The 17,392-nt window shown below is 46.4% G+C and overlaps 1 protein-coding gene across 1 annotated transcript in view; it reads left to right on the forward strand.

Moving 5' to 3' along the window:
* PIK3R5 (phosphoinositide-3-kinase regulatory subunit 5) overlaps positions 1–17,392 on the forward strand; it is a 231,083-nt gene that overhangs the window by 172,054 nt on the left and 41,637 nt on the right. The window contains exons 14-16 of the mRNA XM_029600332.1: positions 2,733–2,826; positions 4,878–4,954; positions 6,948–7,041. Coding sequence (XP_029456192.1) covers positions 2,733–2,826; positions 4,878–4,954; positions 6,948–7,041 — 265 coding nt within the window. The remainder of the gene's footprint in view (positions 1–2,732; positions 2,827–4,877; positions 4,955–6,947; positions 7,042–17,392) is intronic.

Below are 17,392 nucleotides of genomic sequence, written 5' to 3' on the forward strand. Positions count from 1 at the left end.
CAAAAGAAATATTCTCCGTGGACAAACGGGACAATATCAGCCACACAAGCAGGTGATGTTATCTGATGCCGCAGACATGGATCGTGCTCTCAAAAACTGGTCGATTTTAAAAGTCTTACATTCTTCGAAGCCGGGAGGTATATGTGTGACTTGGCGCGGTGCGCGCCGTGCTGATTTTAAAACCCATGCGGGTACGTGTACAAAAAAAGTTTGCTAAAAGAGGTGGGGCATGGGTGGGCTGAGACTGAGGTATGATTTCTGCGTGTACCTATTTACGCGCACAAGCGAGCACCAGGGTCCCCTACTGCGTAACTTTACTTCTGGTATGGATGGCGTGTAAGTCATTAAAAAAAATAGGTTACTTAGTGAGGTTTACGGGGTCTGGCCTAACAGGATAAAAGATAGGAAAGTAATAGGGGGGTTAGGAAGGCAGATTGGTTAACTGAGTGAACTGGGAAAATGGGTTCTTGACCTGTAAAATCCCCCCCACTTACACGAGCAAGGCGTCATTTGCACACACATGCGCGCATCAATATGAAATCGTGCACTTGTACATGTGACTAGCCGATTTTAAAACACGCGTGTATGTTTTAAAATCGCCGCGTCCATGTGCGAGTGACGGCAAATGCGTGGACATGTGCGCCCGAATGCAACTCTTAAAATGTACCTCTAAGCTCAGAAAACCTTTTACTCAGTGCACATAATGGGAGGCGCCCCAGCACAAATGTGCGGGCGCCAGGAATAACCGAGCGCCCGATGCATCCATGTGGGCACCACCACCTCCACACCGAGCTCACCGGAACTGTGCAGGGAAGAGGATACCTTCTCAATTCCCCTCCTGCAGCGGCTGTAATCGCGTCAGCAGCATCCGGCCGGCGCCACGAGCGGGAGTTCCGCTGTGTCTTGCCAGGGTGCTGCCGATGACATCGCTTCCTCCGGTTGGTATGGTGCCAAGCATGGTGATGTCATCGGAGCGCACCCCAACGCCAGGCCACATGATTGACCGGGGGAGCAACGCAATGGCGTTGGCAGGGGGGAGGGACTGGTGGGAAACTTAAAACCCACTGGCTCCCCTTGGTGCGGTCTTTTCATCCTTGGCCCCTGGCATGGCGCAGTGCGATTCCCCTCCCAATTTAGCCATTACAAATTGTTAATTAGCAAATTATTGCTGGTTCATTATTATTCTGTCGTGGCAGCGGTGACCGAGTCCTTGAAAGACTATTGTAACACTGGAGGCTGTAAAACGAAGCAGGGAGGTGCTGATAAGGAAGAGAGGAGCTTTGGGACCACCAATCGGCAATTGGCCACGAATGACAAATGTCAGGCCCAAGGATTGGGCCTGATGAATAGATGGCCTGGCATGTTTATGAGAGGCTCAGGCAGGGCCTGCTGCGTGGTGGCCTGCCTGGACTCCTCTGGTGACGGCGGTGACAGTCAGGGGCTCACGGGGAGAAGACTTCCCCTTACCATTTCCACTTGGGTGGAATTAAATAGAGATATCGGCACCTGCTCTGTGGTTGAGAATAGCAGTGGTGATAGGACTTGGCCCTGAAATTAGACTCCCCTGTTAGGGTGCTCTAATGGCTGCGGCCATTTGCATCCCAGTAATGACTCTCATTTTCCTTGTGTGTGTGTGTAATGTTGGGTATCCAGCCCAGATGGGCAGGGACAGGATAGAACTACGGGGGTCCGGGCTGCCCGGTTATTCACACACAGCCACCATGTGAATCAGATTTTCTTTTTTCCATACAAGAAATGTCAGTTGTTTGTTTCCTAACAACCTAGGCAATTCAGTTACAAAGCAAACGCTCTTCTCTATGATCTCAGATTGCATTTCTTACTGTTATGCCAAAGCAAATAAAACATGACATGATCAGGTAAAGGCTCAACAAGTTTAGAGTTACTGCAGCTTCCCTTGGGCTTCTCAGATTTACATGCATAGAAAATAACTGTAAAGCAGCAACTTGGTCTTCGATCATAGTTTCACTTCACATTACTGCTCAGATAAGGCTTCAAAGCAGGATTGTTGACTTGGCCAAGCAATTCTAAAGAGTTTATTTAGCTCTCCCACCAATCATTGCAAACTTGGGTTGCCTCACAGAATATTTTATAAATCAAAGTTTAATTCTCAAAACCCTCAGCTTGGGAGTCCCTGCTTCTGTAGCTGATATCATCCTACTTGTCCTCAGAGAAAGCAAAGTAGTTTACCTGTATTAGGTTTTCTTCAAGGACAGCAAAACAATTCAGCCACACCATCCCACCCTCCTCCCCACAGAGTTGAAGGATAGCTTGTACACAATCTGAGGAAATGCGGAAGGCAACAGCTGTGCAGGAACCCAGTGAGAGCACCCTTCGTGTTGGCACTGTTGGATGATGTCACTCAATTGTGTGGCTGAATTGTTCTGCTGTCCTCAGAGAGCACTTGTTAAAGGTAAGCAGCTTTACTCACCCTCTGCTTTAATTGTGTCCTTCAGCCCATGCAAATACCACCAAAGAATATTGTATTGGTCAGATAAAACAAGCGTTCTCTTGTCAGGACTTAATATTGAATTATAACAGAATTAATTGGCTGAATATTACTTCTATTCCCAAGACCAGGCTTCTTGTGGACTAAGGTGTTCAGACCTGTATTTCTTAAAATTTTTGTTAAAAGAGATTTGGATGTTTTCTAGAATGCTTGATTTTAATGGAGCTTGTCTCTTGTGTTCTGTCTGCTGTGATTTCTCCCATAGTTAACGTTTGATGGGGGTGAAAGGAAGACAGCAGTGTTCATCCACTCCTTGGAACTAGGCCACTCTGCTGCCATTCGAGCTATCAAGGCCTCTGGTAAGCATTACACAATAAGATTATAATATAGCAAATAAATGGCAGAAAAATATAAAACCGACCCATTCATTCTGCCCAATTGCAATTCTTCCATTCTGAGTAGTTAAGCTAATGTCAGTTCCCACCTTCTCCCACCCCGTCTTTTGCCTGAATGTCCAACCCCTTTACTACCACTGTCCTCCAGAGCGGTCTGCAGCATGCTCAGAATCTGTTAAAATATTGCCCTTATCTACTTCCAGTGCTAGGCCTGGTCAGATTCCTCTGTGATTCTTACAAGACCAATATTAAATCTAATACTGGGTCCTCTTTCATGTCACATTACCAAGATTTCTAATAATCCACACAGCTACCAAAACTAGCAATGCTGTTGTCCAATACATCTGGCTTCCCCATGCTTTTTGAAGTTTGGGGATTAGCCACAGTGTTAAATCTATGGTGACATAGCATGTATTTACTGATCTTGCCTCCAACCCCTAGACTGACGCTTCAATTGGATTTTCAACTCTATAACTGACTAGAAACATCAGTCAGAAATAGGTCAGCGAGCTTATTCCTGTTCCAGTGCATCCTGGTATTTGTGCTCCTATTTTCTCTGTTAAAACAGGATTTGTTCCAGAATTCCCTTAGATGTTGATTAAGAAGCCTACACCTTTCGTATTACATGAAATATCATTAAAGAAAGTAGACGAGATGAGTTTTGCACTTTGTTCACCAAGCGCATCCTGTCTAGTTTAATAGAGTATTGTAGGAGTATAACACTGACAGAAAAGAGGTGCAAAACCGAACACCATATGAGAACTGTGGTAGACGTCTGACCAGCCTTGCAACAAAGTGAAAACCTAAGCACATCTGGATCCATAGAGTGCCAAAGAGAACTTAGTATCCTATATCCACAGCAGAGCAGACAGATAATGCCAGTGAGTAATAAGCCATGTCATGGAAATAGGACAGTCTAGAGCAGGGCTTCTCAAACCTGCCCTGGTGACCCCGCAGCTGGTCAAGTTTTTGGGATATCCAGTATGAATATGCATGATAAAAAATCTGCATAAAGTAGCCTAGTGTATGCAGATGTATCTCATGCATATTCACTGTGGATATCCTAAAAACCTGACAGGCTGTAGGATCATTAGAATAGATCTGGGAAGCCCTGGCCTAGCGAGAAGTAATTGGGGATATATCTCTTAGGAACCTAAATCCGGTCAATTTTATTATGCAGAGGTTCAGGTTGGTACAATATTCTGCCACCAGGCCACATTGTAACCTGACAAGGTGCACAACACACAGGAACCTTGGCTTACAATCAGGGACCTTCATTTTCTGTTTAAATTGTTTGGGAGAATTTAGCAGTGTTTATTATAACAAACAAAAATGAGAGAAAAATCAGTGGAAAAAAGATTCATTGTTTCCACTAATTTTTTCCTGTTTTGTTTGTTCTAATATACACTGATGAATCCCCAGGAAAAATTATATAAAAACTGAAAATGACAGTCCCTTCTTATAATATTTTCTCCTCTCCACACACCCCCCCCCCCTCTCCCAACATATTCACATATACATTTCTGAGTTTGGCAATAAAAAAAAATTCTAAAATTCTAACCTATAAACACCATTGCATTTGACTAGACAGCTTTGATTTTTGTGTTCTTTGAAGGTTGTGTTTCCTTTTTTTGGACAGACATAAGAATACCCAAAGACCTGGTAGTGCATTAGAGCATCTGAGTTTGGGTTCACCTTAGAATTTATGTATTTCTTGGTAAAGAGGCGATAGTGAAATTAGTAAGTTTAACCAGCTGAGAGGAGTTGACAGGGGTTCTTGAGACTGATACATTGAGTTTGACTGATCACATTTATTACAAGTGTGCAGGCCCGCAGCAGGTATTTGAAAATTACCCTTCATCCCCAAAAAAAGCGATCTTGAACCCAGTTTGTCTTTAAGTTCCTACTGTGTTTTAAATCAGGCCAAAAAACATTGTATAATGGTAATAGCTGTGAATGTTGAAAACAAGCATAAAGTCTTGTATCTAACTTTAATCAGTGTTTGCATTGCACAGGTCCTGGCAGTAAGAGACTGGGCATTGACGGAGACAGGGAAGCAATACCATTAACACTACAGATTGTCTACAGCAAGGTAAAGTGGCATCTTTATACAAGAAAGAGACCTGAAAATTGGGTCTAATTTAGCACAGGCCCTTTGTAAATCAGGTCCTGTGCAGGATGGTTAAACATTTAGCTGCCTCTGAAACCACAGTAGGGATTGGTATGGTTGGTTGCAGTCTTTAAAGAAATGTTCACGTCGCTGGCAAATGAACCTTGTACATTATTGCTGGGATTTTCAAAGGGTTTTGCCAAATAAATTTGGGAGTTAGCCAACCAAACCTCTGCTTTTGAAAATTCCTCTGTCACTTAGTGGCTAAGTTTAGCCACTTAAATTCACAAGGTGGCTAAATTTATCTATTCAAAACTGGACATACACAAGGGAGGAGTATGGACAGGGGCTAGAAGCTAATGGGCTCGTGCAGATTTTCAGCACTAGTTGGCTAACTTAGACCTGGATTCATCATTCATTGCTGAATGATGAATCCAGTGAAAACGGGGGGTGGGGGGGGGAAGGGTGGGGGTGGGCCTGCGTAAGCCCGCAGCTTTCGCACCACCGCAGTGTGCCGGCTGCCGGCTTTTGCACCGAATAGCACCATCGTGAAAGGTGGTGCTATTCGGTGTGCTACTACCGACGATAACGTTGCTAATGTTATCGCCAGCAGCGAAGACACTGCCGATTCTGCCCCTCCCCGACTCCTCCCCTCCCCCTAATTTGCATGCTATCGCACGCAAAAAGGGTCTTTTCGCGGGCGATAAGCCTTTGATAAATGACCCCATTAGCTGCCAAAATCAGGAATTTTAATTGCAGGCTAAAATCGAGCTGGCCAGATTTTGAGCAGACCACATTGTGACTGAAAATTAATTTCTAAGCTGGCCAAAATGTGGCCTTTTTTTTCACTAAAGTGCCTTAAAACTGCGTGCCAGCACTACCACAGTTTAATAAATTCCGTGTTCCTGTGGCTAATAATGCACAAACATTGTTCACACATTAGTAGCTGTGGGAGTGGGTAGTAGCCCACAGATGAGCAAGGGGCAAGTGATCTGTCCAGTGTTCCCCCTAACCCCTCCCCCAGCAGTTATACCTCCTGCCCCACCCCACCCTGTAGGAAATCCTTCCCCTCCAGTTGGAGAAACCCCACAGTCATTTACCCACATTGAGGAAGAGCAGTTTTCAGACAGCCAATCATTGTGGTTAAAATGCTTTTTATTTGCGTTAATCGCTTTTAAAACTATCCTCAAAATTTGTAATTGATCAAACATAGGTAGTTTGAGGAAGGGTAAACTCCACGGACTGATGTTTGCTCTCGAGTGAATTATTTTTCACGCTATAGCTCTATAATATGCTTTGATTACAATTAAGGCTTCATGTGAAACTCCTTATTTTATATTTAGCACTGAACCCTCTTCCCTCCTGGCTGTACCTCACCCTTCCTTTTAGAAAGGCACTCTACATATCAAATCAGAGAATCAGTGCATGCCAGAGATTTAGCTAACCCCCACTTTAACATTTTAATTTAAAAAAAAGTATAACATTTTCCAAAACTAAGAAGGTGAATGTTGAATGACTTTCAAACTGTGTTTTTCCTCTAAGTATTGTTGCTTTGGGTTCTAAAATCATGAGAACACTTCACTTCCCAGTTGGTGGCTTTTAGCGCCAAGCCAAAAACAGAGCTGAAATGAATCGCTGCAGTCAGCAGAAAGTGCAGAGGATTAAAATGTGACTGTTTGCTTTATTCTGCTGAACTGTAAATGCTGTCTTCTTAGGAGGTCTTCTTCTTCTGCTCTCTACATTAATGGTGGGGGTGAAAGGGAAATAGAACCTAAGGTTACTAAGAGCCAAGAGGAACAGATAAGTATGAGAAAAAAGAAGTGTGAAGCTTGCTGGGCAGACTGGATGGACCGATTGGTCTTCTTCTGCCATCATTTCTATGTTTCTATGTTTCTATGAGGGTTGTCCATGAATGTTGTCCAGAACTGACATCGTCACATTTGTTTTTATTCTTTTTGGTTTTGTCTTCCCACAGACCACGGTTAGTGGAAGAAGCCGTTGGAACAATGGTGAGAAGGTCTGCACGTCGGTAAACCTCAGCAAAGCCTGCACGAAATTCGAAGAGCTAGGTCAGTGTTTGCTGAAGGGCGATGCACATGCCCAGCGGTCGCAGTCGCTAGTTTTGATCTGTTCATTCTGCAAAGGGACCTTCGTTTTCAGTTTTTATTTTGTTTTGCCTGGGAATTTCAATGTTAGAACAAAAAAGAAATCGGTGGAAAAATGACTTTTCCATGGATTTTTCTCCTGTGTGTTATATCAAAGTCATTTTTCGACTGACATCTTTTTTTGATAACATTGAAATTCCCAGGCAAAATAAAATAAAAACCTAAAATGAAGGCCCTAATTGTGCATCTAAGGGATTACTAGACGTGCTGTCAGACAATAGGCTGAACCTGTTTCATCTTATATTATGGAAGTCCTGTCTCAACCACATTTTGGGAGACTGGTTTGATTCTTAAGCCATGATGTTCTCTTATCAGGGGAACACTCAGAAGGAAATATTCAAAGGCATTTCTGCAGGTAAAATAGTGGTTTACTTGAGGGAATGGTCTGTTATAAAATTGTTTGCCAGATATACGGGTAAAATTAAGTGCATAGGTCTTGTATTCATGTATGTTTACTTGGACAGAGTGGAGATGTTCCAAGGGGCAGAGTTGGTGAGGGATATGGAGTTACCAACTTTTAGATTTTCCAAAGTATGCAAACTTTCTAAAAAAAAAATAAAAAATCAGGGTACAGATTAGCAGGTGTAAATGTGAGCAATATGTACGTACGTTCCCTTTGAAAATTGATATAACTTATGTGCATATTTGAAGACTGAACCTCAATTGGAGGCAGAGAGAGAAAGAGAGAGAAAACATGGGGACTAAGGAGAGGGGAAAAGGGGCCAGGATGGAGGAAAGGAGAGAGAGAGAGGACCAAGGCCTGAGGGAGAGAAAACTGGGAATGGAGGGGGGGGGGGGGAGGGGTAGAGGCCAGGGAGAACAGAAGGCTGAGGGAGAAAGTACCATGGCTAAGGGGGAATGTGAGGGGAGAGGAATGAGGATTGTGAGGGAAAGGATACGGGTTGTTGGGTGGAGGGAGAGGGAGAAAGGACCCATGCCTGGGGAAGAGGGCTGAAAGAGAGGACTCTGCTGGGTGGGAGGATCCAGGAAGATAATGTGGGGAGAAGAATGGAGGAGAGCACGTGAAAAAGAGGAGAGAAAGGAGGAGTAATGGGGGAAGGCTAGCAGGCAGGAAGAATCTGAAGAGGAGAGAAGCAAGAGAAGAGAGCAGAAAGAGAAAAAAGAGCCCCTTTGAAGGAAAAAGACAAAGAAGGGAGAGGGCTTAAACAAAAAGAAAAATGGAATTCAGAGACAGAATTAAAAAAGGAAGATAAACAGGAATAGAACAGAGACACGCTAAGCCAGAGACAGTAAACATTAGAAACTTTTATCATCCTATAGAGAATATTAATAACAGTTTAAAATATCCTTGGACTCAGTTCAAAATCTCTGACCAGGGCATGTCTGTCACCCTGAACTTAAATGTTAAGAGCTGGATTTTGTTCCCCGATTTTAATTTTATTTTTTTTCTGGCACATAACTAATTCTCTTCATACAGGACATATTTACCAGCCCTGAGGCTTTTGTACCGGGTTTGAAATATTTAGCGGTGACTAAATTTAAAGTGTGCACTTTTAGATATATTTTGAGAGCAGATTGCTACAAGTTTTTCTGGGGGGGTCAGTCCAGGCAACGCCACCCACCTCTCAACCCATATGAACTGCTTGATTACTACTGGCACTGCTGCGAACCAAGTATCCCAGATTCACCACCGGAAATCTAGCAACGTTAATCTAACCCTAATGCAATATAAACGGTGTTCAGACACTCACAAAGTTATTGGGGGAATAAGAGAAGCCCTTGAAGGGCTCCATTGCAGCCTGTGTGGTGTGGTGGGGATCAGCAGCATAGTAATTGTTTGCACAGAGCAGCAAAACGTAGAGCACTGGTCCCGATGTTTAAACTGCTCAAATAGGGACAAAGTCTGCAGGTACTTTTTACCCCCAGGACTGGTTTTCAAAGAGAACATAAGAACATAAGAAATTGCCATGCTGGGTCCGACCAAGGGTCCATCAAGCCCAGCATCCTGTTTCCAACAGAGGCCAAACCAGGCCACAAGAACCTGGCAATTACCCAAACACCAAGAAGATCCCATGCTACTGATGCAATTAATAGTAGTGGCTATTCCCTAAGTAAACTTGATTAATAGCCGTTAATGGACTTCTCCTCCAAGAACTTATCCAATTATGAGCGTGCTTTCAGCCACATGAAAATGTGGGCGGAGTTAGGTCTGGGGAGTGACAGCGTGCTCAGAGATTTCAAATTCAAATCTACACATGTACTTTCCGGCCCATACTGGCAGATCCTTATACTTGCTTTTTTGTGTGATCGGTACCCTTCTCCCGGAAAATATCATGTATAGATTTGAAAATGCCTTCTCCGCGTCTTGTTCTCCTACCTTGAATTAAGCATGCCCCCTGGGAACACCTCCTTTCAATGTGGCTAAAAGGTGCATTCGTTGTGGAGCCATGGGTGGACTTCTGTCCACATTGAAGGAGGGCAGTCTTCAGAGAGCCAGTCAATGGGAGTAAAACACCATTCAGGCATAAATATTTTTCAAATTGCCCTCACTGAGGCCAATAATGAAACATGCCTCCCCCCGAAACCTCCTCCCCCCCCCCCCCCCCGTATAGTTTCTCTTTGAGAATTCGAGGGGGTGTGCGTACCGTGGGTATTTCTATAAATAATAATAAAACATCTAGAACAAAACAAGATTCATGATACATCTCACAGTGTCTGCCTGACTTGGTCCAGAGATGAGGCCAAACCAGGCCACAAAAACCTAGAGGACGTGAATAAAGAATGGGTGGCTCGCGGAAATGACGGCTACTACCGAGAGATAAACATACACACAGTTAATACTACTCCAACATTGCTCTAAGCTTCAACGGCAAGAGGAAATGTGAAAAAAGGATTTGCATTCACAAAAAAGCGGGGAGTAGCTTGCTTGTTACGGCGGTTACTACCCCAAACCAAATAAGTCTGATACTTCACTTTTAATGCATATCCAGCATAGCTCTCTGCTTCAACGGCAGGGGAGGAAGACCGATACTTCATGCATATCCAGCATAGCTCTCTGCTTCAATGGCAGGGGGAATGAAGAAAAGTGGATCTATATACAGACAACAACAACAAGGACTGAATTACATAGTCTGGGTAAACAAATAAGCATGGGTGTAGCTTGCTTATTGAGGCGGTTACTACCCCTAACTAATTCAGCTAGATATTTCACTTAGATGCAGTTCCAACACTGCTCTCTACATTAATGGTGGGGGTGGAAGGGAAATAGAACCAAAAGGTTACTAAGATTCAAGAGAAACAGATAAGTATGAGAAGAAAAAAAAAGTGCGAAGCTTGCTGGGCAGACTGGATGGGCCGGCCCGTTTAGTCTTCTTCTGCCGTCATTTCTATTTGCTGATATATAGATATATTTGGATTATAATTCAAAGTGCCATGCATTACAGACTCTGGAACATTCTTATGTTTTTGGAAGGTAAAGTAAATAATACAAAAGTTCTCTAGGATGGGGTTTTGGTTTTGTTTTTTTTAAGATCAAATTTTAAAATCCAAATACACCTAATCCTCTTCTATTTGGAGGGTTTTAGAGAAGAGAAAGTTCAAATTGAATGCAACGGAAGTCTGAGCTCTTTCTTGGAATAGTTACCAAGCCACAAAACAAGCAGCAAGTTCCTCTCCCGCTCTCATTTATTTAACCAGCTGAGAACCACTTAAAGTTCAACGGCAAATGTGCGGCATTTTAGATGTTCTGATCCACATCCACTGCATTCAGCAGCAGAGCGCTTAATTAAAGTTCCCCAGTGCAGGCTTGGGTGAAGATCTCATGAGAAGGTCAAGCGCCTTGGGATTTGCCGGGCACTCTGCTGGAGCAAGCTTGGGCGTGCAGAGCAGGAGCGGTGTTTGGGGAGGGAGGGGGGGGGCAGGTTCCCTGGGTCACTCCATCCCCTGCTGGTAGGGAGCTGTACTCAGGGCTTCTCAGCTGAGCCTGCAGTTATGGGGGAATGAAGTTTTGGGGGGGGGGAGAGGATGCTGTCTCCACCACTTGCTTTCCCTAAGTGCCATCCCTGTTGTGAAGGCTAGGTCACACTGATGTAGAGCTACGCTGGCTCCCACCGCAGACCACAGACCGATGAATTCCATGAGTCCACAAATATTATTGTATAAGATATGGGGCCTGATTTAGTAAGGTTTTTCTCCCATATGGTGAAAAAAAAAACAACTTAGCGAATCATGTCTTTAGTGTATGCAGCAGCACACAATGTATATGTAGATAAGTTGGTACAAGGGTGAATGGGAGGGAGGATTTGGATTTACTTACTCTTCTAGCCTTTATTGAAAGTATGTAGTTTTTCAGCTTAATTTTACACTGGCAGATCCCAATTCTGCTTTTTACTTATTTTTCAGTTAACTCTCTCAGTCCTGAGCAGGTTTTCTGCAGGGGTAACCACAGGCATTATGAAGTAAAATTTAAGACCCGCGTGCTTGCGCACATGGGCGCGTGTTTGCCGTCGCGGGCAGATGGATGCGCAGATTTTATAAACACACGTGCGTATACGCGCGCGTGTTATAAAATTGGCTATCCATGCATACGTGCGCACATGATTTTATATTGGTGCGCGCGATTGCCGTTTCGAGCGCATAAGTAGGGGGAATTTTAGTAGGTACGCGCGGCGCTACAATAGGCCTTTTCCCAGTTCACTCCCAGTGCACCCCAGTAAAGGAGAGGGCTTCCTAAACCCCCTAGATAATCAATAAAATATCTGCAGATATTTTCCTTGAACATGTTATGCCCCTGCTTTTGAAAATCTGAAAGTGTGCATGGAAGTGCAAACCCTTCCCGAACCCCATTCTGGGGAACGCCTCCGCTCAGTCCAGGTAAAAAGCCATTTCTGTGCATAAAACACTGTTCTACCCACTTTGAAAATTATTCTTGGGAGGGCAGTTTTAGAACACTGCAGGTAGCTGTAAAGTCTGCACATGCCTGTTACACGCAGACTTCACTGCTAATTTTAAAGCAGTTTTATGCACATAAAATCACCCTGAAAATGCCTGTGAAAAGTCCCTTCGCACTTCCCCCAGGTTACATGGGGGAAGTTACACCTGCTGCTAACGGTGTGTAACATTTGCATGTAAACTTATGCTCAGACTTTTGAGCATCTGAAAATCTGCATGTGAGTCCTAACCCTACCCCAGCTCCATGTTTCCCTACCCCAAATGCCTACCACAAGTGCATGTAAAAGTACACATGTTATTTGGTTACACGTGCACTTTTACACACATACTCACTGGGGCTATTTTCAAAGAGTCACTTAAGCACATAAAATCCAGATTTATGCACCTTGAGCGGCTTTGAAAATTACCCCCTAAAGATTTTAGTGCACACAGAAATGAAAACACTGAAACAAAGTGAGCTTTTTTTTTTTTTAAATTTCTGCTTCATTTTAGAAACCAATGTGGTTAATGTTTTCATGGAATTTCAAAATGGAAGCCCATCCCTAGATTGAGATAGCTGCCTTGGTCATATGTCCGGTGGTAGCTTAGTCACTTCTCATTTTACTAAGCACTGCAGGCCGATATTCAAATGCTGCTTAGCCAGATAAGTAGGACTGCTGAATATCCAGCTATGTTCAGCCATCGCAACTTAGCTAGATGTGATTTATCCAGCTAAGTAGTTAAGCCCGGATTTTAAACGCCCTGCACGCATAAAATACGGGTTTTCCTAGCGTGTAGCAGATGGACTCGGGACCAATGGGTATAGTGTACTCCTGATAGCAATTGGAGACGGAGTCAGATTTCAATCTGACGTTAGCACTACATATACCCGTGCAGGAAGCTCTGCTCTTCAGTATTTCTCCGTCTCCATAGTAGTTTGGGACTCTACACACGCTTGCACAGCGTTAGAAAATCCAAACCATAGAAGAAATAATCTTACCTCTACAGACGAGCCCTGCTCTCCTGCGGTGATACCTAAGGGTCCCTCCCCCAGTCGAGAATTCCTGAGGTGATTTCCGAGATCCCTCAGAGGTAAGCCTCGGTCCGGTAGCCGGCCCCAGCGTGGACTTAGCCCCCAGGAACGGGAGTGGCTGAGAGGCAGCGGGTGCAATAGCGAGCGCGGCAGTGAAGGTATTTTCCCTCTCCCCCCGCAGCTGGAGACTGCCCAGCATGAGTCCAGGAAGTGCCGAGACAAGGTAAGGTAGAAAACTTTTCTTAAAGTCTCCGGTCTCCGAGGCTCGGATAGCCACACAAATCGCTAGTCGGCGTCTGTCCTATCGGGTTGAGCAGCCCTGTCCGGGCTAGACCCCGATCCAGAACGAGGGTCCTCCCATGTGGAGACCCTCCGGGGGGCCGCCATCTTGCCCGCGTGGTTGTCTGCGCCATTTCCCCCCCCCTCCTGATCACCGTATTGTCCGCATAACTGAGCCGTGTGCACAGCGGCGAGCCGGGCACATAACCTACTTGTATGCACAGCGGCGCACGCATCTGTGCCATGCGCACAGCAATGCGCACGAGGGTGCCGGGCGCATAGCGACATGCTCATCTGTGTCGGGCGCACAAATTAAGCTTGTGAGCACAGCGGCGCGCGCATCTCTATAGCACACATAGTGGCTTGCACGCACATCTTCCCACTGCTTGCACGCACAACTTCGGCGCACCCGGAGCGCATACCTAAGCCTCCTGGCGCGTGCATATAAATGCACAGACTCTGCGCACACAAATCATGGCACCACCAGCCAAGAAAACCAAGGGACAAGCCCTCTGCCCAGCCTGCCACCTGAGAGCTGCGCAACACGAAGTGGCTACTGCCCTGTGCCTACAGTGCGAGACAACTCTGGGAGAACCGGGCCAAGACCCTCCTCTGCCAGTAGAGGAATCCGGCTCCACCAATGATAGTACCCTGGACCTCTCTATCCCCGCCTTGGCCCCTCCTCAGACGGGTCCCTCGGGGAACGCCGCTGGGTTTAATATAGACCCAGGAACCTTCTCCTGGGTGGAATTCTTTAAAGGACTGCAAACCTTCGTCCAGGTGCAATCGGTGCCACCGGTGACACAGCCACAGTCTCCAGCAGAGGACCAAAACCTTCCAGGCCCCTCTTGGCCTCCCAGAGACATGCCTCCTCCGGACAAAAGCCTCCCCTTAGGGGACACAGACTCCTCGGAGGAAGAGCTAGACTCCCTGGAGGAAGGGGAAATCCCTCCAGGAACGGAACCACTCAAGGATGCCCAAGACAGACGTCAGGAATCCATCCTTAAACAGTCATTTGACGTCACAGCCATGTCCCTGCAGATTGCTGCCTGCTGTGCCATGGTGACACGTGCCTGCTTGTCGCTTTCCAGGGATGCAACCACGTCCGTCGAAACATTAGAACCAGCGATATCTTTCCTCACGGATGCGACCTCTGACCTGGTGCGCACATCAGCCAGGGGCATCTCATCCATAGTGGCAGCCAGAAGGCAACTCTGGCTCCGAAACTGGTCAGCCGACGCGACTTCCAAGACGAAACTCATGAGAATGCCATTTAAAGGAGCCCTCCTGTTCAGAAGCAAATTGGAGAAGTTAGCTGACAAATGGGGCGAGTCCCACGTACCTCGGCTACCGGAGGACAGGAACAAAAGAAGCCAACGCCCCTCTCCCCGAACACCTAAGGGCAGAGGCTCTAAGCTTTTTTGACCATACAAAAACACATACCAAGCAGCTCACCCCGCAGGCAGGGGCCAGTCCTTTCGGAACAGACACAACAAGAGGGGAGCTGGCTCAGGACTAAGCCCCAGCTGCACCCCACAATGAGAATCAACAGACCCATCCACAGGAAGAAGCCATAGGGGGCAGACTTGCCCTATTCTACCAAAGATGGGTCGAAATAACGTTGGACAACTGGATCCTAACCATCATTCGAGAGGGATACTATCTGGACTTCCACAACATCCCTCCAGACAAATTTGTGGAATCACTGTGCCACTCCCTCTCCAAGAGGACAGTGGTGGGAACCACACTGACAAAATTACTCGCCCTAAAGACGATAACACCGTTGCCCACACACCATAAAATACTGGACACTATTCCATTAATTTTATCGTCCCCAAGAAAGAGGGCACGTTCCGGCCCATTCTGGACCTCAAGTCCATCAATCGCTACCTGAGGGTACCACACTTCCGCATAGAAACCCTACGCTCGTTCATAAGGGCGGTACAGCCGGCAGAATTTCTGACCTCTTTGGATCTGTCAGAAGCCTATCTCCACATCCCGATCCATCCCGATCATCAGCGCTTCCTACGCTTCGCAATCCTGGACCATCACTACCAGTTCAGGGCGCTACTCTTCGGGCTAGCTACAGCCCCTTGGACATTCACCAAAATCATGGTTGTAGTGGCGGCGACACTGAGGAAAGACGGAATCCGTGTACATCTGTATCTGGACGATTGGCTGATCAGGGCAAAATCTCCAGAGGAAAGTCATCAGGTGACCACCAGAGTCCAGAACCTACCGCATAATCTCGGGTGGGTCGTCAACATAACCAAGAGCCACCTGCAGCCCTCCCAATCACTAGAATTCCTGGGAGTCTGGTTCGACAGCAAACAAGACAAGGTCATTCTTCCTCCTACAAGGAGAAGAAAACTGGTTGACCAATTGTGAAAACCTCTGAGATGTTCTCGCCCCAAGGTATGCGATTACCTCCAAGTCCTCGGCCTCATGACATCAACCCTGGAAGTCGTCCCATGGGCAAGAGCCCACATGCGACCACTACAACGTTCCCTACTGACACGATGGAACCTGATGTCCCAGGACTACACCGTTCGCCTCCAGCTACTGGCAGAGGCGTGGACCCAGCTCCAATGGTGGCTACAAGAAGACCATCTGAGCAAGGGAGTAAGGCTATCCCCACCGACCTGGGTCTTGCTCACCACAGATGCGAGCCTACGAGGGTGGGGAGCCCACTGCCAGGAACTGATGGCTCAGGGGCAATGGAACAAGGAAGAGTCGGGATAGAACATCAACCGACTAGAAGCCCGGGCAGTCAGACTAGCCTGCCTACGATTCAGTCACAGACTCCAGGGCAAATCTGTCAGAGTCATGTCAGACAACGCCACAACAGTTGCCTACATCAACCGCCAGGGAGGAACAAGAAGCCAACAGGTATCCCTGGAAATAGACCCCCTAATGGCGTGGGCGGAAGCAAACCTACAAGGGATCTCAGCCGCCCACATTGCGGGAAAAGACAACGTCACTGTGGATTACCTCAGCAGAGAGAGTCTAGACCCAGGGGAATGGAAGCTGTCGACCACAGCCTTCTAGTTGATAGTAAACCGCTGGGGAACACCAGCCGTGGATCTTCTGGTAACCTGGTCCAAAGCCCAAGTGCCCAAGTTCTTCAGCCACAGATGAGAACCACAATCCCAGGGGATCAACGTCGTCTTCCAGACCTGGCCACAGGAAGACCTGCTGTATGCCTTTCCTCCATGGCCACTACTGGGCAGGATCATCCGCAAGATAGAACATCACAGGGGGCTAGTACTTCTAGTGGCCCCGGACTGGCCAAGAAGGCCGTGGTACACAGACATGCGAAGACTTCTGGCGGGGAAACCCCTATGTCTATCTCCACACAGGGATCTGTTCCAACAAGGACCGATCCTCCATGAAGACCCAACTCGATTCTCTCTTACAGTCTGGCCATTGAGAGGACTCGCCTGAAGAAGAGCAGATATTCGAGGGCAGTGATTGAAATCTTGCTCCGAACACGCAAGTTTTCCACATCTTTAACTTACATACGAATATGGAGAATATTCAAAGCCTGATGTGAAGACCGTGCCATCCTTCCACGGACAGTCAAAATTCCAATGATCCTGGAATTTCTGCAGGACGGCTTGAAGAAGGGGTTGTCCCTCAATTCCATCAAGGTTCAACTGGCCGCGCTGGCCTGCTTCAGAGCCAAAATGGACAGCATCAGCCTATCTTCCCATCCAGACATCTCCCGCTTCCTGAGAGGGTTCAAGCAAATCCAACCACCACTAAAGTGGCTGGTACCCCTATGGAATCTCAATCTAGTACTCGACTTCCTAGCAGGAGCTTCTTTCAGACCTACACGTGGTCTTTCTCTATGGCTTCTGACCTTGAAAACTGCATTCCTAGTGGCAATATGTTTAGCCCGTCACATCTTCGAACTTCAAGCACTATCCTGTCGGGAACCGTTCCTCAGATTCACACCGGGATCCATACAGCTACGCACTCTCCCCTCCTTCCTTTCAAAGGTGTTTTCTCATTTCCATCTAAACCAAACCATCTCGCTGCCATCTCCAGACG

The sequence above is a fragment of the Rhinatrema bivittatum genome, chromosome 4, assembly GCF_901001135.1.
Source record: "Rhinatrema bivittatum chromosome 4, aRhiBiv1.1, whole genome shotgun sequence".
NCBI classification, from domain to species: Eukaryota; Metazoa; Chordata; class Amphibia; order Gymnophiona; family Rhinatrematidae; genus Rhinatrema; species Rhinatrema bivittatum.